Genomic DNA, 21,815 nt, shown 5'->3' with positions numbered 1-21,815 from the left:
AACATAACATAACGGCTTGAATTTTTTTTCAATTTTTTATGCTCTAGACTACCTCTTTTTTGGACGCGGCTGAAAGTCTCCAAAAAAGCAAAAAAAAAAGTAATTTGAATTGTATTCAAAACAAGTCGGTTCACACTTATAGTTGGATACTATTTTCAAAATAAGCTATACGTAGACAAAAGACAACAAAATAAAGTGTTTGAAGCTTTATTATTGAGAATGTTTCATGATTCGATATAAGGTACAATTCGATATAAAGTACAAATCAAATTTCGAAATGTACCTTATATCGAAGTTTGCCTGTATAATGCTGATATTTGCACGTCTCTGCTTTTACTGTACAGCTACAACGTCGGAATCTAGTTCAAGAACTATGCGCTATTTTACATCACGAAATCACCTTCTTCCAGTTGTTGACCTTCTGATACCTGAACGATATTTTACGAAAAGTCGACAATAGGGTGCCAATGGAATGTTTAAGAGAAATTAGATTTTTGAATTTCGTTCAGTAGTCATGTTTCCCATTAACTTCCCATGGAAGGCAGTTATATAGGCTCATTAGCAAAAGTAATTCCACGCCCTTGCGAGTGGCTTTCCGAGAGTTTACCGGAACATTCGCCATGGTGGACATGCGTGTAGGCATGTTTTTGAGTTCTTTCTTCGTTCTATTTATCAATTCCTCCTCAATTTTAGCGTCAAGATTGTTGAGGTAGGTCTCACGCTTCTGATTTGTCCAGAAACTCTGGATGGGATGCAGCTGGGGAACGTTAGGTGGGTTGGCCGACCTGGGTACCGCATCGATTTTCACCCGCTCCATCTCCTCCAACGATTGCTTCGAGAAGTGACCGACAGATCGGGCCAGAGCACCGCGTCTTCGCCTCTACGGTATTTCTTGATAAACGACGCAACTTCTGGCAGGCACTTTGTACTATAAATTTCCCCGTTCACGGCCAGTACGGAGCTTCTCGCTGATTGTCAGCCACATCAGCACCTTCTTTGGGGACTTGGTGTATGAAATGAATTTCCTGCTCTGCCAGTTGTTGTCATCCAGGGTGAGATAAGTCTCGGCGTGGACCACCATCATCACGTCGCGATTCGCCGGAAAAATCGACTCAACCATCGAGCATCTCCGAAACCAATGAACGGGACTTCCGCTATCTGATGTCCATGTTCGCTTGGTACTTTTCCACTGTTTGGCCGGTTGAACTGACCTGCCGATCAAGCGTACGCAGCGATGTAGCCACTTCCCCCTCGGTTTTCCTCTTCAGCATTTTTTGGAGCTTCAGGGTCGTCGGCCGTCCGGAACCGGTCTTTCTTTCGATGCTATAATTGTAGTCCAGCAGTGCCAAGATGTTGTAGATACTGGAACAAGCGTAACCGGCGTCCCTTTTCCGTACGAAGTCTATTTTCGACGCGACGGGGTAACGTTCTTCGATCGCGCACACTTCTGAACGGAGTAGCTTCACTGTTTTGACTCATGGGTTACTATGATTGATGCTTCATGGGTAGTTTCGTCAGTGCGTGTAAAAGGAAACTCATGAAAAATCGGCCTTTTTTGAGCATGTTTTTCAATGCTAACGTTAGGACTCAACAATTTTGTCTTCTCGAAAAAAGTTTCCATCCAAAATTTGAGCTTAATCGAACTTCTGAGAGGGTTTCACTTACAGTCGTGAAAGTCTTACATTTTTGAACAACCTAAAAATGCACAAGAGTTTCAGAAATCGATTTTTTTTTATAGCAAATCTCTTAGGAATGCATGAAAAGTCGAGTACTGAACTTTAGAACTCTATCGTAAATGAAATTCAGACCTCTATCGTACATGAAACAATTAAAAAAAATAATCCTTCCCTCTGAGTAACGTTACAACTGTACATAAGTCTGTAGATTTATAACCTCCCGCTTAACGATATCCATCAAAAAATCTGTCGCTCGCAACAGTACTTTTTTCTGGTTTTGTTCAATAGTTCCGTGTGGGTAAGTGCCCACATGGATATTTTCCGAGTGGCTACTACTACCCATACTACCCACATGAAACACCGGCCCTGCATGTCATGAATTAAATATCAATATCCGAAGTGACTCGCGATGAAGGCACAACTAACAAAATGTAAACAAACCATTTGATTACACCATTGGCTTTAAAAAGAGTGACAAAATTCATTGCAAGAATCCTTTCTTTTGTAATAATCGACAAAATTATTTAATCAAGTTTTTAGTGAAGGGCGTTAGAATATTTTACCCAAAACAAAAGACACTTTGGAATTAAAAATAAATATTTTTGTTTGTTTAGAAGTAGTTGTCAGAATGCTCTAAGGCTCATTTCAAATGGATCAAAAAGAAAAACGCAGTTTTTAAGAAACTATAAGAAAGGCTTATTCTACATCGATTTTTGGTATTCATTTTAATGTTATTCACATTAATTTAGATTAAGATCTGAAAATGTACTTGCAAATTCTTATATTCCCTAATGCACAGTGGTTCGAATTGTATGACAAAGGCGGTCTATTTTTCGGTATATTGTTCTTGAAAACTACTGACATCGCTAGAATGAGGTATTGTTTGTTTATACTATAAAAAGCTTTTCTGGGACTGCCATTATTTAGCTTATTTCAATATTCTTGCAGTCCCATTATTGTGTAATATTAATATGCATAAATAGTAGGGTGCCAATAGAAAATATAGGAAACACCTTGACCATTGAATTTTAAAATGGCAGCTTTCAAAAGTTTTGCCTTCTCAAAAAAAGTTCTTATGCAAAATTCAAGCTCAATCGAGTTTCTTCAAGTGAGTCCTCAAAGCAATAAAAGTTTGCCTTTTCTACCCTTTGAAAAACTTTAAATAAGTTTGTTATTTTCTCAGAAACCTCCCGTATTTCAACAACAAATATCGAATTCCGAATATAGATGAATATTTAACTACAAATTTGTAAATTTGAGTTGAATGTAACACAACCTCTGGTTCCCGTGGTTCTGTGGTTTTCGATGTAGGTCGGTTAGCTTTTCCAAACGGTTGGGTTGTCGGGTTCGATTCCCGATCAGGTCGAGGATCTTTTCGAGCCCTTATCCTACAACATGCAAAATGTGCCGAAAACAATATCGATAACGAATTTTCTCAACTAATCTAGTTGATCGAGACCACCAGGATAGCGTGCGACATTGTATTGTGTATTGTATCACAACCCTTTTATGAAGCTATGCGAAAAGCATAAAATTCAAACGAAAACGTAACCATCTTCAACCGCTTACCATCGGCTTAGATGTAAATATATGGAGCTAGAACTATCGATGGTAATTTGATGATAGTATCTCGCGTGGAACACATTTAAAAATTTACATGAGTTGTAGTATGAGGTGCGCTTTTTGGCTTTATTACTAAGTCCCATTTCACGACTAACTATGATTACAATTTAGCACATACCTATCCAAACAACACCGCAATAGCAAAACATACATTTCTGAAGGTTAATGACGAAAATAAGCAGATAAAACAATTAAATTTGTTCCACAGTGGATGTATACACAATGTAAAAAAAGTAGGAGGGTGGTATTCAAGACACGACCGCATGACGTTGACTACCGTATTCTTAAAAAAAAAAAATATTCCATTGAAGCAAATAGTATAGGGAATTGCAACGCTTCTTTTACAAAACTTCTGTAACAAAATTTCGAGGCTCCAAAAGGTACCAGTTTCCGATTATTTTCGTCCAGAATTCCAGCCATTTGAGTATTTTGCAGTAGCCATTTATTACTAACAGCCACCAGCATAACGGGTGAAACCGGCACGAGATGACCGGTACTATTTTGTCTTTCCTCCTTTCAGCTGCTAACACCTAGCGCTGTCGTGAAATTAACATCAACATGAACATGCATTTTTGCAAGGTTTTTTTTTCCGCTAGCAACAGCAATTGTAAAACATAAAATTCAACTAACCGCTTCTATTATAAAACTGCGAGGCACCAAAAGGTGCCAGTTGCCGATTTCTTGTTTACTGGTTTCCGTCCAGAATTCCAGCCATTTTAGTACTTTGCAGTAGCCACCAGCATCACGGATCAAACCGGCACGAGATGACCGGTACTATTTTGTTTTTCCTCCGAGCGTCCGTATGTATCCGGTACGGTTTAATAATGAAACTGATGGGGTGAAATGTTCGAACGATACGTTTTATACCAAGGCTTCGTCAGATAAATAGAAAGAGGGATGGGCTACATAGATGATGAAATGGCAGAGACAAATGTTTCTTGAAAGCTGCGCCGGCCGCTGTCGTAATATTAACACCAACACAAACATGCATTTTTGCAAGGTTTTTTTCCGCTAGCAGCAGCATTTGGTAAAACAGAAAATTCAATTAGCCGCTTCTGTACCAAAATTTCGAGGCACCAAAAGGTGCCAGTTGCCGATTATAGTTTCCTGGTTAGTCCGTCCAGAATTCCAGCCATTTAAGTGTTTTGCAGTAGCCATTTACTACTAAAGCCACCAGCATTACGGGTGAAACCGGCACGAGATGACCGGTACTATTTTGTATTTCCTCCTTTCAGCTGCTAACACCTAGCGCTGTCGTGAAATTAACATCAACATGAACATGCATTTTTGCAAGGTTTTTTTTCCGCTAGCAACAGCAATTGTAAAACATAAAATTCAACTAACTGCTTCTATTATAAAACTGCGAGGCACCAAAAGGTGCCAGTTGCCGATTTCTTGTTTACTGGTTTCCGTCCAGAATTCCAGCCATTTTAGTACTTTGCAGTAGCCACCAGCATCACGGATCAAACCGGCACGAGATGACCGGTACTATTTTGTTTTTCCTCCGAGCGTCCGTATGTATCCGGTACGGTTTAATAATGAAACTGATGGGGTGAAATGTTCGAACGATACGTTTTATACCAAGGCTTCGTCAGATAAATTAAAAGAGGGATGGGCTACGCAAATTATGGAATGGAAGAGACAAATGTTTCTTGAAAGCTGCGCCGGCCGCTGTCATAATATTAACACCAACACAAACATGCATTTTTGCAAGGTTTTTTCCGCTAGCAGCATCATTTGGTAAAACAGAAAATTCAATTAGCCGCTTCTGTACCAAAATTTCGAGGCACCAAAAGGTGCCAGTTGCCGATTATAGTTTCCTGGTTAGTCCGTCCAGAATTCCAGCCATTTAAGTGTTTTGCAGTAGCCATTTACTACTAAAGCCACCAGCATTACGGGTGAAACCGGCACGAGATGACCGGTACTATTTTGTATTTCCTCCTTTCAGCTGCTATCACCTAGCGTCCGCATGTCACTGGTGCGGTTTTGGAATCAGAATGATGGGGCGCCGGCCGCTGTCGTAAAATTAACACCAACAAAAAGATGCATATTTGCAAGGTTTTTTCCCCCAGCAGCAGCATTTTGTAATAAAACAGAAAATTCAATTAGCCGCTTCTGTAACAAAATTTCGAGGCACCAAAAGGGGCCAGGTGCCGAATATATCCATGCTTTTGGTCAGTCCGTCCAGAATTCTTTCAAGATAGCGTCCGTATGTAGCCGGTACGGTTTAGTAATGAAACTGATGGGGTGAAATGTTCGAACGGTACGTTTTATACCAAGGCTTCGTCAGATAAATTAAAAGAGGGATGGGCTACGCAAATTATGGAATGGAAGAGACAAATGTTTCTTGAAAGCTGCGCCGGCCGCTGTCATAATATTAACACCAACACAAACATGCATTTTTGCAAGATTTTTTCCGCTAGCAGCATCATTTGGTAAAACAGAAAATTCAATTTGCCGCTTCTGTAACATAATTTAGAGGCACCAAAAGGTGCCAGTTGCCGATTACATTGTTGTTTTCTGGTTAATCTACTAAAAGCCACCAGCATAACGGGTGAAACCGGCACGAGATGACCGGTACTATTTTGTATTTCCTCCTTTCAGCTGCTAACACCTAGCGCTGTCGTGAAATTAACATCAACATGAACATGCATTTTTGCAAGGTTTTTTTTCCGCTAGCAACAGCAATTGTAAAACATAAAATTCAACTAACCGCTTCTATTATAAAACTGCGAGGCACCAAAAGGTGCCAGTTGCCGATTTCTTGTTTACTGGTTTCCGTCCAGAATTCCAGCCATTTTAGTACTTTGCAGTAGCCACCAGCATCACGGATCAAACCGGCACGAGATGACCGGTACTATTTTGTTTTTCCTCCTTTTAGCTGCTAACACCGAGCGTCCGTATGTATCCGGTACGGTTTAATAATGAAACTGATGGGGTGAAATGTTCGAACGATACGTTTTATACCAAGGCTTCGTCAGATAAATAGAAAGAGGGATGGGCTACATAGATGATGAAATGGCAGAGACAAATGTTTCTTGAAAGCTGCGCCGGCCGCTGTCGTAATATTAACACCAACACAAACATGCATTTTTGCAAGGTTTTTTTCCGCTAGCAGCAGCATTTGGTAAAACAGAAAATTCAATTAGCCGCTTCTGTACCAAAATTTCGAGGCACCAAAAGGTGCCAGTTGCCGATTATAGTTTCCTGGTTAGTCCGTCCAGAATTCCAGCCATTTAAGTGTTTTGCAGTAGCCATTTACTACTAAAGCCACCAGCATTACGGGTGAAACCGGCACGAGATGACCGGTACTATTTTGTATTTCCTCCTTTCAGCTGCTATCACCTAGCGTCCGCATGTCACTGGTGCGGTTTTGGAAACAGAATGATGGGGCGCCGGCCGCTGTCGTAAAATAAACACCAACAAAAAGATGCATATTTGCAAGGTATTTTCCGCTAGCAGCAGCATAAACATCGGAAACAGAAAGTGACAACAACAATAACAACAAAGTCAGATCGATTGTATCCGTTAGTGTCGACTGTGCTTGGGAAGAGAGGTAGTGATTGGCTGCGCGGTATGATTTAGACAATCGATATTAATTACCAATTTTTCAATAGTGTATCTCAAACAATAGTTTGTTTTTGTTACATAAATTTAACCGTAAAAGAATTTCTGATCGATTGATGCCAAAACCTCGAAAACCTGATTATAGATGACTGCAAAATAAGCGCTCAAAACCTGACCACTTTTCTCTGGTTTTCCCTGGTTGAATTACTAGATTTTTAAATTCAGGGGCCTAACTTCGATATAGACGTTAGTCAACGTCAAAAACACGTACAAATTAAGCTGATTTTGCAAGTGTCAAACACCTTTACTTATCTCGTGCTCAAAAGTGAACTATTCATTAAATAGGCTAACAAAAACAGCTTCTCTTCATTATCAGTTTATATTTGCAATGTTTACAATTTGCTAGTTGCGCTTTAATCGCAAATCACTATTACTAATTCTCCGTTGACCAGTGTAATCAATGTCTTATCACAAAGGTAGGCACATAAAAGCTTCGAAGTTCAGTAGAAAAGCACAGGAAGCTCACGAAAAGTTTTTTGTATTTCAACTGCGGACTGAAGCTTTTTCCATCCTATCCGCGTAAACTTTTGACCGATTAACGGTACTGCATTGATACTGCCGGCAGAGTACTTTCGGTTTCCGTGCAACATTCCTTTAATTTCGAACTCAACCGAAGGCACCCCAATGTCTATTTCAAAACATGATATCATATAAAAACTGATATTACAGTGAAATTGAATTCTGCTGGAAGGATTTGGACGATAGAATGTATCAACGCATGTTTTAAAAAGCGAACAGAAAAAGAAAAAGTCGCAGAATACTTCAAAAAAGAACAAAAAAATATACATCAGAATACTTGACACACGAAGGCATTTACTACCACGAATGGCTTAACGCGACCAACGTGAGAGTCGCATGTCGAAGCACTTGTGTTGACAAGCAATAATGACCTAACAGAAACCGAAATTCCGTCAGCGATGATCAGCTGTTCTGTACCTACCGGTAGCTAGGTGTAAGTGTGCCCATTCCAGTCTGCTGCGGAACAGCAGCTCAGTGTGTGTCTCGTGGACCAGTTACTGTAGTGTGCGCGAGGGTGGGATCGCAAGGCCGGTTCGTGTGATTCAGCATCATCATCACGAGATGCATCGAATGTAAGTTTTACGTTCGCGCGGCGTGCTGTCATTTGCTGTCACTGCTGTCGGTTTCTTGGAATCGAGTGATCTATCGATGCTTTGTTTTGTTTTGATGTTTATCAGTTCTGTTGGCTCCGATAAGACACCGATAATAGCGATGGTATACCTTTCTGGTGCAACTAGCAGTGCTGATTCGGTGGCGGCTTGGGCGTACTTTGTATCGTGTAGTGTCAGTCCAAATCAACTACATTTCAAAACAGATTGATTGTTTTGGACGAAAAGTGCTATTCGATGACAGCGAGAGAGATAAATTAAGTGTGTTAGTCCTGCGAATTCATGTTTTACTGTGAATTAGGCTAATGGTGATAAGAAGTTTGAGTGTGGCGGTTCAAAATGGAAATGGTTCTTAAAATTGTGTTTACTAATGGCAACTCTGTCCCAAAAGTATGTGGTGTGTTAGGCAAAGTTGAGTTTATTGTAAAATGATTAAAAACATAAATATTCCACGAATAAAGGTGTTTTTTGATGATTTATCATGAATGCAATATTAAAATTAAAACCTGGCAGAAGTTTTTAATAACATTTATCAGTAGACTCTACATTGAAAATCTAAACCATGCTGTTAAGACTAACTCTCTAACTCAAAGTTCTAAATTATGATGAGGACTGGCACTGTGTGAATCATCAATCTCTCACCAAATTATGTAACTGTAAGTTTATATTCGAACCCAATCCGTACATTGGATTCTGCAAGACATTCATTACGGATGTTCCTAATTAGGTCGCAAATAAACGATGTAGCAATGGCGTGTTTTTTTTTTCAACCTATTGGAATAAAAGATGCTGAAACAAGCAAGAATATATCAAGGCTCTCTCTCTTTCTTTTCCAATAAAAAAAAAATTTTCGAGAATAGAAATAGACCTTTTGATAATAGAACTAACTTGACAGTTTTTACCTTTCTTCTAGTTTTTTATCAAAACCCAACTATATTTTGCAACTTGAAACAATAAAGGCATGGCAGATACATACAATTTCTTATACTGGAAAAAATGTGGTATTTAAAAAAAAACACTTCGACGGGAGAGTATACGATATTCACTCAAAACAAGTCTTCCCTTACACTTTCTATCTCTTCACATTTTAAGAACCATTTCCCGGGAAGCAATTATATGACACCTTCAAGTGTTTTATCTTTCCAATTCCAAACGGTCTGATTGCGATATCACACTTCTCTGGACAAACAGTTGAAGGTAACAGCGGCTCCAGCAGCAACAGGGAATAATAAAAAAGAGTTACCGCGATAAACAAACTACACGCGTGCAAACGCGACTGAAACCGGCAAGTGAACAGTTCCAACCAGTGTGTAAAAGGCAAAAAGCCTTCCCACCCTTCAACACCACCCGCTTCGTACACACACCCCCATCGGTCTCACAGTGCTGCTTAGTATCGCATAGAACAGATACATACCTGTTAGTACTACGACCACGGCGGTCAACGCGAAATCGCGCGAGAAACTGTAAGCTCTCCTCCACCGCGCACAAGTGACATGTTGTTTCTTCTCCCGTTGTTTTTGTCGTTTTTTGAGCGTATCTCGTTATAATGGCAGTAGTATGATAAGAAAACTTTTCAGCTAATTCAGTGTTCAACGTTTACATCGGCGTCTGGAATTTCTTTGTGGTGTTTGCTGTAGATTTAGTTAGAAACAGTGTAATCAAAAGCAAAAATAACACAGTGACCATGAATCGTTCGAAGAGTAAAACTCAACGAAAATCCGGTCCTAAAGCGACAAAAGCACCATCGCTTAATCCTACTACTCTGGATTCTAATAACCCGGTGATTAAATCATCAGAGTCTTCCCGAAGTAAATCTAGTACACGCAATCAAAAGAATGGAAAATTCAAAGACGTCCACGCCAAAGTTGATTCAGGGCGCAACCTGGACACGAAACCCGCTGAGAATAAAAAGGTTCAAATTTCGGAGCCTCCACCCAAGTTTGAGCGTTCCAATAGTTTTTCGATTACCCGCAAGCTGTCACAAATCTACAATAAACTAAGTGGAAGTCGAGAGTCTTTAGCGGCTCCCAGTGAAACATCAGGCCAACCATATCAGTTCACACGAAGTTTAAGTCTTTCCTCAATCCAACTGAAGAAAAACTATCGAAGAAGTATGAACGAGTCGAACCTTGGCAGGGTTCACGAGGATGCTATTCTAGAGCACAACGAGAGCAACGAGGAAATGGAAAAGAATGTAGCCCCAATCCCAGTGGACCCACCGAAGCTTGAACGCTCGAACAGCATCCTGGCGTCATTTCGACGTAAGATAAGCTTTCGCTCGGACAAGAAGCCAAAGCTTCCAGCTAAATGGAACACTTCATTACAAAACCTTCGTCAGGAAGATTTCATGGTTAGTTATGACGATTTGAGCTTCGTGGATTATGACCAGTTTAACCAATACGAAGCCCATTTGGAACGAAAATTCAGCATAAGCCAGCGGGATTTATCGCTGACTCAGCCACCGACTCCAGCAGTCGAGTTTCCCATTGCAGAAGCCGCCAATCCACCTGTAATCCGACGGCGACAGAAAAGCAATCATGATCTTCGACGAAAAACTTTGGTGAGAAAAAGTTTCGATTTCGATAGTAATTTTGACTTGGACAAAAATCTGTATCGTAACAGTATCGACGATGAAAAACTTAAGTTTCTCAGTGAAGTGAACCGTAAATCGTTTCGTTGGAGCGCAAATGTGGAACGTGATGTGGACGCACTAAATTTGGACAGCCTGGATCAATTACCAGTAAGTGCAGTGAAACGATCCTCCGATGAAATCGATTCACCCGTATTGGCCGATGTTTGTGATAGTGGCATGATCGATGGAGAAGAAAGTTTGAAAAATGAAAATCAGCAAAACCAACGGCACAGTGTTAGTGTAGGCTACGTAAGTCGGAGCGAAAGTTTGAAACGATCGAGATCATGGAGCGACGCGGTTGAATACTTACTGGAATCTAAGAAACCCATCGAACAGGTAAGAAGTCATTGCAATTGCAGTCGACCGCAGTGAAATGTAGAAACAGAGGAATTAGCAAATAATTTCCCTAAAGCCTTCACTCGATAATAGTGGAATGTTATCGATTTGGCTTTGCGGAATCAATTGCTGCAAATATTTACAACATGAATGCAACGCATTGTTCACACGCTTAAACACAACGCTTGTATTTATTTGCGGAGTGTGTTTTCAGTTTTAGGGAGTCAAACCCCTTTTGTTTTCGACATTTTGTCAGTTATTGAAGAATCGTATGATACAAGTTGCCAACTAGGCATTCAGAAAGTGCAAATCCAATCAAAATATCGTCAATGAGATCAAATACACTGAATTATAAACTGGGTGTTTTTAATTAAAAGTTCAAAATGCATATCTACTCCAACAGTATAGCACTCTTCCTATTCTATTAGTTTCTGAAAAGTAACTAAGCAAAAAAATGCCCAGAATAAATCAGACGCAAATATTTCCAATACTCTTTTCATAGGTATACGATTCACAAATTCCGGTGTTTAATAAACTTAATGAATTTTTTGAACTTTATAAACTTTAAATAACCGGCGGAACATCAGGGGTTTCTTTTGGTAGCGGTGACGGAGTTGACGAAAGTTTGTTTATGGTTTACGGCGCCGCACGGTGCTCCCACAGACCGTTATTATAAAATAAAATGCACCAAAGAATCTGAGTACACCTTTCGATTTGTTATGACGTCCAGAATCTCTGGTCAAAATTTCAAAGTCATCGTACGGTACATTTTTGAGTAATGCCATTCAAGGTCGTAAAGTACAAAAAAGTGATATAAAAACGACGAAATACTTATTGTAAAGCATGTTTTCAACCACCATTTCATGAAATAACATTCAAAATAGTTTCTACACATTTTGAGGGTTATATTTCAAGACATTAACAATTGGTGAAAAGATTTATTTGAAAATCCCACAGTGCACAGTGGTCTAAACCCGAAAAATCTTGATCATCTAGATTTGACTGTGAAAAATTGATCTTATGTACTCAATGTCTTCAGCAAAATTGTTTCATAGAACAAGGCCTTACTTTTGGCGTTTTTAGTTTTTCGATCAATCCACCTAACAGTAAGATAAAAAAATATTTTTTCTAATTTTCAATATACCAGATAGCTTCCCTCAGCAAAGTTGTGGAAAATTTCAAAAACTAAACAATTGCTGAATACTACGATGTCCTATCTGTACGTTGGACACTACGAAGAAGAGTTTTTGTAGAACACTTCTCTTTCGAATCAGTTTTTTGTATATAACTTTTTCTATTATTGTCAAAACAATAAATTTTATAAAGTCTTGAGAGAATCTTAGTTGAATGAATGAAATCTTAGAACATTTTGCATTGTTTTGATCATTACAGAAAAAAATATAGACAAAAAACTAATTTTGAGGAGAGGTGTTCCACAAAAAAACTCTATTTTGTCGTGTCCAACGTACAGGTAGGACATCGCAATATTCAGCAATTGTGTTTCTTTTGAAATTTCCAACAACTTTGCTGAAGAAAGCTATTTGATATATTGAAAATTAGAAAAATTAGTTTTTTCATCTAACTGTTAGGTGGATTGATCAAAAAACTAAAAACGTTAAAAGTAAGGCCTTGTTCTATGAAACAATTTTGCTGAAGACATTGAGTACATAAAATCAATTTTTCACAGTCAAATCTAAAGCGATCCAAATTTTTCGAATTTAGACCACTGTGCACTGTGGGATTTTCAAAAAAATCTTTTAACCAAATATTAATGTCTTGAAATATAACCTTTTGAATGTGTAGAAACTATTTTTGAAGTAATTTATGAAATGATGGTTGAAAACGTGCTTTACAATAAGTGTATCGTCGTTTTTATATCACTTTTTTGTACTTTACGACCTTCAAAAGGGCATTACTCAAAAATGTACCGTACGATGATTTTGAAATTTTGACCACAGATTCTGGACGTCATCTCGAATCGAATGGTGTACTCAGATTCTTTGGTGCATTTTATTTTATAATAACGGTCTGTGGGAGCACCGTGCGCCGTACAAAGGAGTTGGTACACCCAACGCAAACGGGGAACATTTTATTACTTTAGGGCATTTTTTATCACTTATTGTGTCTCATGACTGCGCGTTATACACAAATAGTAATAACCGAAAAGTAACAAAAATTATGACGGGCATACGCTTGTATGTGTTTCTGCAGGAGAACATACAGCCAAGCACCGCAATGCATGTGTTAGCAAGATTTCACTCGCTGCATTTGTTTTGTTACAACGATCAGATTAATTTTTGTCCCCTTCATCCACACATAATGAGAATCTCGCCCGTCAACCTCAAATGTCTAATTAGAAACACTTTCGTTTCGCCCCCCAGTGTTTACTTGAAATGAAAATATGTTATACTGTCTGAACAGAGTTGCCGAAGTTGCGAATATTGTTCTGGATGGGCTCGAGTATTGTATTTTCAAACAGGTGCAAATGAGTTTCCATGAAACAATGAGTATGTGTTTTGGATAGCTTGCAAGAAAGCGAATGTTTTTGTTTTTCTCTAACGCAGTTTACAGATCGTGATGTCATTTCAAGTCGCATTTCAAGTCTTTGAAATCATCAACGTTTGCATACTCTATGACGGGGAAAATGCTGCTTGGCAGCTCTTGTCATATTCTTTCTCTAATCCGTATGCATACAACGAGCGAACTAATACACGCTCACCGGATGAATTGGAGATTGAAGAAATTTGTAACATGTGCAACATATGCGACGGTGTGTGATTTTTTTTACTTGAGATGGAAAGGGAGCAGTTTTTGACAGAAAAAATCTTGCATGTGGTTGAAACGACCATTATTAGATAGTCGTACTCCCGTAACACGTGCTTAATATATGACAGTATGTGTTGTTACTTGACTGGAGAAGAATTTTATTGCCTTTTAAGTAATAGGTTTGTTACCTAAAAGACAATTTGGCGCTATTGCTTCTGAAGTAATAAGGAAAAGTTTTGCGTGTATACGACAGTTGCTAGTAGCAGTTTTGTTGTTGGTAATTAAATGCTCCTCTTAAACATTTCAAGATCCTGGCGTTAAAACACGAAAAACATGTGTAAAAGATGCACATAAAATAAGTTAGTGTTTTCTGGTTCATATGAAAAAATGGTTTCAAAAATGTACAAAAATTTGTTTTTCAAAAAAAAAAAATTGAAGAAAATGCTTCATTGACTTGTTGCAAAACCTAAAAGTTTCTCAATTACACCATAACTAAATTTTTTGAATTTTTTTACCGTTGTGAAAATCAATTTACCATAACTCATCTAAAGTTTTAGTAGACATTTGAGTCTTGAAGGCTCAAATATCTCCAAAGCTAAGCTTTTCAAAAATTTAACCTCTTACAACATATGGGCCGTTTTTTTTTAAATTAAACTGGAGTCACTGGTTTAAATACCTGTGTAACGTCATGTGTGCTTCAGTCGAAAACATATACAAAGCTTCATCAGAATCAAATGTTCGTTTCAGATTGCAGCATTTTCACTTATTCATGTTGGAGATGGTACGCAAAGTATTGCGAGTTGTTTGCTTACAGGCTGGTAGTCTCAGAGCGCATTTGATTTTCGATAGCGATATAATCGAGTTTGACGTTAGTTTTACAATACTCCGATTGTCCCTCATCGACAGCTTCCATCTCTTCGACCTTCGCTATACAGTGGAATATTTTTGTGGATCCTTTAAATGATTCCTTATCACTTCACCCGATCTTGTGTGTCAACGTCCGATTTCCCGACTGGGAAAACCTTTTAGTTTATCAGCTTCAAATGACCCCTTCTCTTTCTCAACTCAACCGCTTGCTTTCAGCATTTAGAAGCTATATCTGCTGAGTATAACCCGATCGAAGTAATATAACGAACAGAAAACACAAATCTACTTGAAACTGATGGAAATAACTAATTTCAAGTTATTTTAAAATGCCGAAATAATTATGAGCCCAGATTTATTTTTAATTCTGTCGCCATTAACCTAAATGTTTCAAATAGTTCTTTTCCTTTGAAGTTCTACATATTAAAAAAACCATTCCTTAAGAATATAGAATTCAAATACGTTGTTCGATGCAGTAAAGATACGATATTTATCAATAACTTTCCAGATAGGATATTTTGAATATTTTGTAGTCCTTGTTTTCAATCATGAAACATTAATGCCTTTATAGTGAAATAGAAGATCTATGTATTTTGGGAAAAGGTTTTTTTGACGCAAAAGGTAATTAAACCAGGACTAAACTCATGTCACGTTGTCTGCCTCACATGCTGGAGAGAGACAAATAGGTATGTGTGGTTCTGTTCTCTTCTTTGTAGGCATTGTTTCGTGCGTTTTTGTTTATTTAAAATGAACGTCGCGAAACAGAGATTTCTCCGGGAGCGCGTCTTCCGGGTGTTTGGAAAGCATCCGAAATCGAAGGTGGCTATTACCATTACCATTTACAATATGAACCTTCGATTCTACGCTGGAAGGCCAGTGGCTAACAATAAAAAAGCTGGCCAAAAGGTTCAACCGTCGTTGGGCACGGTGATGAGAATCCTGAATATGAAGGGCGTGAAGCCACTATCTGTTTAATTATTTCACATCTAAAACACACATGGTATGACCTTGTAAACATGCAATAAAGAAATGAATTTAAAGAAAACACTTATGACTCACCCATTATGTTTGCATCATACCTACTGAGCAATTCCCCAAAAATGTTCCAATTTTAAAATTTATTTTTTAATTGTCATTTTTTATTTGATTGGAACTGGGCACAGATGTTCCTATGGGCTAAAGATGCCATTCTGTGCTATTAGTATTTCTTGAAGCGGTATTACTAAAAAATAGCAGGAAAATACTTCATATTGTATTATACGATGTTCTCTCCTATTTTCTCTTCAATAATCTTCTGCATTCATATACCTACCACAACGTAACCCATATTGAGAGTGCGTGACGTGAGACCGGCAAACCACTGTTTTTGCTTGGTTTTGAGCTGTGTTTCGGCGTCTCACCAACCGCAAGTCTTCTTCGAGCAGTTCGAGCCATCGTGAAAAGAAGCGGTTTCACAGGGTTATCATCCGATATTCGCATGACGTGACCGGTCCACCGCAGCCTATTGACTTTCGCCAGTAGTGGTGCAATAGGATTCTCTCCAAGCAGCGCTTGCCGCTCATAGTTCTTATGTCTTCGCCATCCTCCATCGTCCGTCTGTATTTCACCGTAGATAGTCCACAGCATCTTCCTTTCGAAAACTCCAGAGACGTTCAAGTTCTCCGCGAGAAGCGTTATGTGTCGATTCCGTAGAGAACTACCGGTTCTAAACGGTGAACACGAAATTATTGCAACATAGAAAACATGGCGTCAAACATCAAATATTTATCGCGTATAGTTCAAATTTAGAGAGTAGTTTTATACATTAACCGTGTATAAGGGTGTAGAAACTAGACAAGGAATCAGCACAAACTTCAGTAAAACGTACTCTTTACAGCAGGAAGAACACATACGTTTTTTTTGTTTAAAAATACACCCTTGAATCAATTGAAAAAATTGGTGGCAATATAGTTGCCTCTGCCCGTTAACCCCAATAACAATAATGGGAAATTTTTTGCCACTGCATTGTAAGTTACTTTATTGTAATTATAAAAGTACAGAATATCATAGTAATTTAAAAATAAATTACAGTAAGACTTCATGTTTTTCAAAGAATAGATCGAAGTAAGAAGTTAAACAAGTGGTGTCTTGAAACGTTTTTAGTAAGAAATTTCAATTTTTTGTCTAACAAACCATTTATTTAAATGAAAAACTAAATGATCTAACACAGTAGGTCCTAAAACTATCAATTTATGGTGCAAAACTCTCAAATTTGTTCGATTTTCAACACATTAAAACTGAATTTCCTAAAGGCGTTCTAAAATCGCGGTTTGTTTACATTAACATTGTACACTTGAAGCAATCCTAAAAAATTTGGAGCGTTGACAGATACCTTTAGAGGTCGTGGGTTAAGCAAATTGTATAAACAATGTTTTAAGTGCAGCGAAAAAAATATTTTCCGTTGGTGACCATATAGTACACCTTAGTATGAATATTGGATCAATTTTCTTAGATTCCTTGATAAAACACTGTATAGTTGTATCCTGATCTTTTTGAGCATATCACTTGCATTTTTCGCATTCTCCTATTTTATTTACCTATTTTTACATTCTCCTATATTTTCTAAAGGCAGATGAAACATTGTTGGAGAATGGAAACTAGATTTGCTATATTTTCTACAAAGTTTATTTTCTGGAAATAATTTGCATCGTGTAATAGCACAGCAAACATATTTGCAAAAAAATAGCGAAGAGACTTGGATGTTATTCGAGCAAACAGAGTTTTGAATAAATATTTGTTATAGTGTAATAGTTAGCGTAACAAATATATTTACCCGAAGAAAAATTCTGCGCAAATAAATTACACACCAAATATTGCAAACATTTGCCTCGTATAATGTCTGCTTTATTCTACTTTCCTCGTGTGTACTCGTGTATACCTACTAGGGTGGGGAAAAATGATCGGTTTTCCAGAACCTAGTTTTTTTGGTTCCTTTTGGGGCCCCAAACAACCCTAAACTCACCGGAAGTCGATTGATTTTGTCTCCGCTTGGTGCATCACAGTGGTCGGAAAGGACTGGAATCAGGGCGAAATTAATAACTACTAAGGGTTGCCTCCTAGATGAACGATGTCTTCTCGAAAGTTGATCCTGAAACTACTGGCCAACTTTTGGTGATGGCTATGTAGTTCGAAATTTCACCACTAGGGGGGCGCTATAGCTAACTTCTCGAGGAAGCAAAATAAAAGGTTAATGTCTAAAGAAAGTTTGTAGAGAATAGTATTTTGAGAAACTCTTCCTTGGATAGGAAGTTAGTACCTGATGTATTTTTTGAGAAATTTAGCAATTATTCTTACAAAACACGATTTACGGCTACTTATAGCATGTTATGATCCAGGTGTATCAAACCAAGTTAAGGTATGCGTAACGGCTATTAATATTTAGGTAGTTTGAATTTTAATTTTATGAGTAGCGTTCTAAGCTAACATTGCTTGCTAAAAAATGGCCGCTTGCGCGGCGCATGCGCGTCGCATGCTCGTTTTTGTTTTTGATATTGTGAACGTTTCGGCGAAAATTGCTCAGAAACCTTTTTTGCTCCTGTCTCTATGAACACGAGGGAACATTTTAGTCTTTGAATGAGCGCGGGTATCGGCGGGGATACCATTTAAAACTTTACATGAAGTTGGAATGCCAAGTATTTCATTATACCTATTTTGTGGAGGGCTTGTTTCCATAAAACGGCTTCAAAAAGGATATCTGAAGTTGTAAGAATGCTAGAGTAAGGCTATATAATCATTTCGACACTATTATAACATTCATTACTACTTCTGCATTCTGTAATAAATCACCTGGGCAAACAACGTGAAAATAGAGAAGCCGTGAGTGAACAAGAAGCCCACTTTCTCAACTATGTTAAATGTATGACAACATTAATAATCCGAACATTCTGATGATTTTTCACTAGCTTAAACTATACAGAAATGATTCCCGAAGAGGGCTTGCTCGATGCACTAAGTTGAAAAATTGGCTTATTTCCGACTATATGCAGTTCCAGACCTACTTTTTTGCATTTACCTTTTTAGAGAGCTCAATAATACTCTAATAATGCACTATATTATGTTAAAGTATAGTATTTTAGATGCCTCACAACTTTGCCGAAGACACTGAAGAGCTAGGTGCTCCATAAGAAGAGCTATAGCTGATCAAAGTTGAATATGTCGATTTGAATGCAGAAAATTTTGTTTTCTGCCAACATTACCAATGTACCGGCGTCAGCAGGATTCCCATCAGAAGTAACCTGTCGTAACGAGTTTATACACTCAGCTGGATCGAGCAAACAAATTTAGGTCAACATTCTAGTCATAGGTAGAATCTACAACGTGTTTCTGAGGTCACTTCTGATGGAAATCTGACTGACGCCGGTACACTGGCAGTGTTGGCAGAAAAAATGATTTGCAACATAAATTTTGACATAATCAACTTTAAACAGCTCTAGCATTTTTTTTGGGACACCCTAGCTATTTATTGTCTTCGGCCAAGTTGTAAGGCATCAAAAAACCTACCATTTGAAGTCATGAAACCTTTGGTTTGAGCCATTTTGAGCTCTATAGAATGGAAAATGCAAAAAAAGTTGGTTTTTCCATACAAATCTCCCTATAAATTTGAAATGCAATGCGCCAAGCGGAGACAAAACCAATCGACTTCCGATAAATTTAGGATTGTTTGGGGCCCCAAAAAGAACGAAAAAAACTTGGTTCTGGCCTTCTGCTATCAAGTTTCGTTTTTTCCATATAACGATTCCCCACCCTAATACCTACTCCCCAACTCATGAGGACGACCAGCCGAAGACAATTGTTTCGAGATGCTTTGCGATGGTTGCAAATAATAGGGTATCGGACTGCTTCGGCAGTGGTTTGTTTCGACTGGTTTTGCATTAGATTACTGTGAAAAAATTCACCAAAGCAGTCCAATACTCTACACGTTGCGATACTTTACATATTCTTCGTCCCACTGTCGACTGTCGGTGCATAAAGCAAAACCGGGAAGAAAGCATTTTCCTTTTCGAGCACAGGTTTTCAAGCACTTCACCTAGTCGAGCAATTTCAGTTGAGTATTCCTACTCGCAAGCAGGAGCTCGCGTACTTTTTACAGTGTCTGAGTATCAATACAAAAGAGTTTTTGCGTGTCGGTGCGCGCTTGCTGATACTCAGGGGAATGTATGAATAATAAAGAGTATCTCGAAAGCGCCATATTCCCATGATTGGTATATTTCTGCCGATAGGTGCTTACTCTTAGTGTCACCGTTGCGGTCTTCCTATTAGCTGTACGAATCCTGCACCAGCCGTCATCGAGAGGCGATTCGCCATACCCCTCTACCATGGGTAGTAAGCCTGAGAGTTCCTGAGCTGCTTGATGCTGAGGCACCGGGTTTGGCTATCTAATTTCACAGTTTCGAACGCAAGCATACCGTAATTAACTAGTGATCTGATTCAAGTTCAGGTGGTCTCGAGAAGCGATGCTAGCCTAAGTAGTCGTAAGTTCGAATCTCGGCCCGGGAGCGACTGTTAGTGTCAGTAGGATTGTAATGCTAGCCCCGCAATTGTCCTGTACATTAAACGAGTTGGCTATGAAGTCTGTGTATAATAAACAGAAGGTCAAGTTCAAAACCAGATTGTAGCACCAATGATTTGCTTTTTTTATCGGTAAATTAATATTGGGAGGGAAATACACAAAAATTTAAATGACAAGGAAAAATTGGAAAGCTTAAATTTCGGCTGTGTTTATTCCAAGACGCGTGAATCGTAATTAATGCTCCAGGAATTACTCGACATCTGAGGAAAATGATCGAAAAATTTTACTACTAAAAGACTATGAGTATTGCGACTCCAAATTCAATCAAGAAAATAAATTATCTTCGGTTCAATTTTTTTTCTACTGAACAATACCAAAAAAAAAACGGACACCCAATTTAATCGACCATTTTTGATTTAGCTGAAACTTTGCATAGATGTTTCTGTGGGCAAAAGATGTCATTTTGTGCTCATTTTTGAGAAGCTTTTCAAAAATACTATTTTGAGAATTTTTTTCAATGTATTTTTTGCCTTTCTCCTAGCAATCACTGAAAAAACCAAAGGTATAAAATTGGTCCCAATGGCCAAATATCATAAACCACTCGACTCGGTTCGACGAGCTGATTTTAACAAAATTAGTGTAAAATGGAAGTAATAATGTAAGGCCTAGATGCCTTATAGGTTGCTATTGAATTTCTTTGTAATCATACTTTTAATTTAGGCACTGTGTTTCAAAATGTGAAAATCACGAAACTTCATTATCTCCTACACTACAAAAACTAATGTCAAATGAAAAGACTTCCTTGAAAATCCTTAACTAATGATTTCTATAATAATTGAACATGTGGTTCGAATGTTATTGAAAGAAACGTGTTCCGAAGGCTGTTTAAATTCACCAATTTGTCTTAGAGATGACTGGACCGATTTTCACGAAATTTGAATTGTATGCAGTTGTCCCATAAGACCCTGTTGAATTTACTTGTTATCGGACTGTAACTTTGTCCGTTATGTATACAAATGTGAAATCGCGTTCTGAAAAGAAACATATTCCAAAGACTGCTTAATGTCACTAATTTTTCTCAGAGATGGTTAGATCGGTTCACAAAACTAGTAAGGTTCACAAAATAAAGTTAGGTGAACCGAGATTTACGAAAAAATGTGACAGCTGTCATTGGTGATCGGTGATTGGATGGTCATTGGTCATTGGTGACAGTGGTGCCGCTCTCGGCAAAAATCACCGAGACCTGGCAATAATTTTAAAGTGTGTATATCATTATGAAATTTATTCACACTGAATACAACATCGCTATTCTTGGAACGCAAAGAGTGGAGATACCTTTGGATCGTATTTGGCAATTCTAGAATGTATTGTGCTGTTTTTTTTTTCTTCATCTATAGTTTATTTGACACGGCACAAATACAATTCAATGTTTAACGGCGCCAATTATATCTGGTAGCTTACTTTCTAAAGTATCTTAATAACTAAAAGCAAATTTTTTATCCTCGCTGCCGACTACGAGCTGAAACTAAATCTAACTTAAAGCTAGAATATTTTGCATTAAAAGCACAGGTTTGCTGTTTGATGGTTTTCATTGCCATAGGTAAGCAGCATATTAA

The 21,815-nt window shown here is 38.2% G+C and overlaps 1 protein-coding gene across 1 annotated transcript in view; it reads left to right on the top strand.

Annotated features, from left to right (window-relative positions):
• The first annotated feature begins 8,074 nt into the window (after nt 1-8,074).
• LOC129724241 (uncharacterized) overlaps nt 8,075-21,815 on the top strand; it is a 273,777-nt gene continuing 260,036 nt past the window's right edge. Inside the window, exons 1-2 of the mRNA XM_055678962.1 lie at nt 8,075-8,443; nt 9,245-11,021. Of these exons, the coding sequence (XP_055534937.1) occupies nt 9,738-11,021 (1,284 nt within the window). The 5' untranslated portion in view covers nt 8,075-8,443; nt 9,245-9,737. The remainder of the gene's footprint in view (nt 8,444-9,244; nt 11,022-21,815) is intronic.

Source organism: Wyeomyia smithii, chromosome 2, assembly GCF_029784165.1.
Source record: "Wyeomyia smithii strain HCP4-BCI-WySm-NY-G18 chromosome 2, ASM2978416v1, whole genome shotgun sequence".
Classification (NCBI taxonomy): domain Eukaryota; kingdom Metazoa; phylum Arthropoda; class Insecta; order Diptera; family Culicidae; genus Wyeomyia; species Wyeomyia smithii.
Note: the sequence above shows the minus strand (reverse complement) of the source record. Positions and strands in the feature narration are given on the sequence as shown.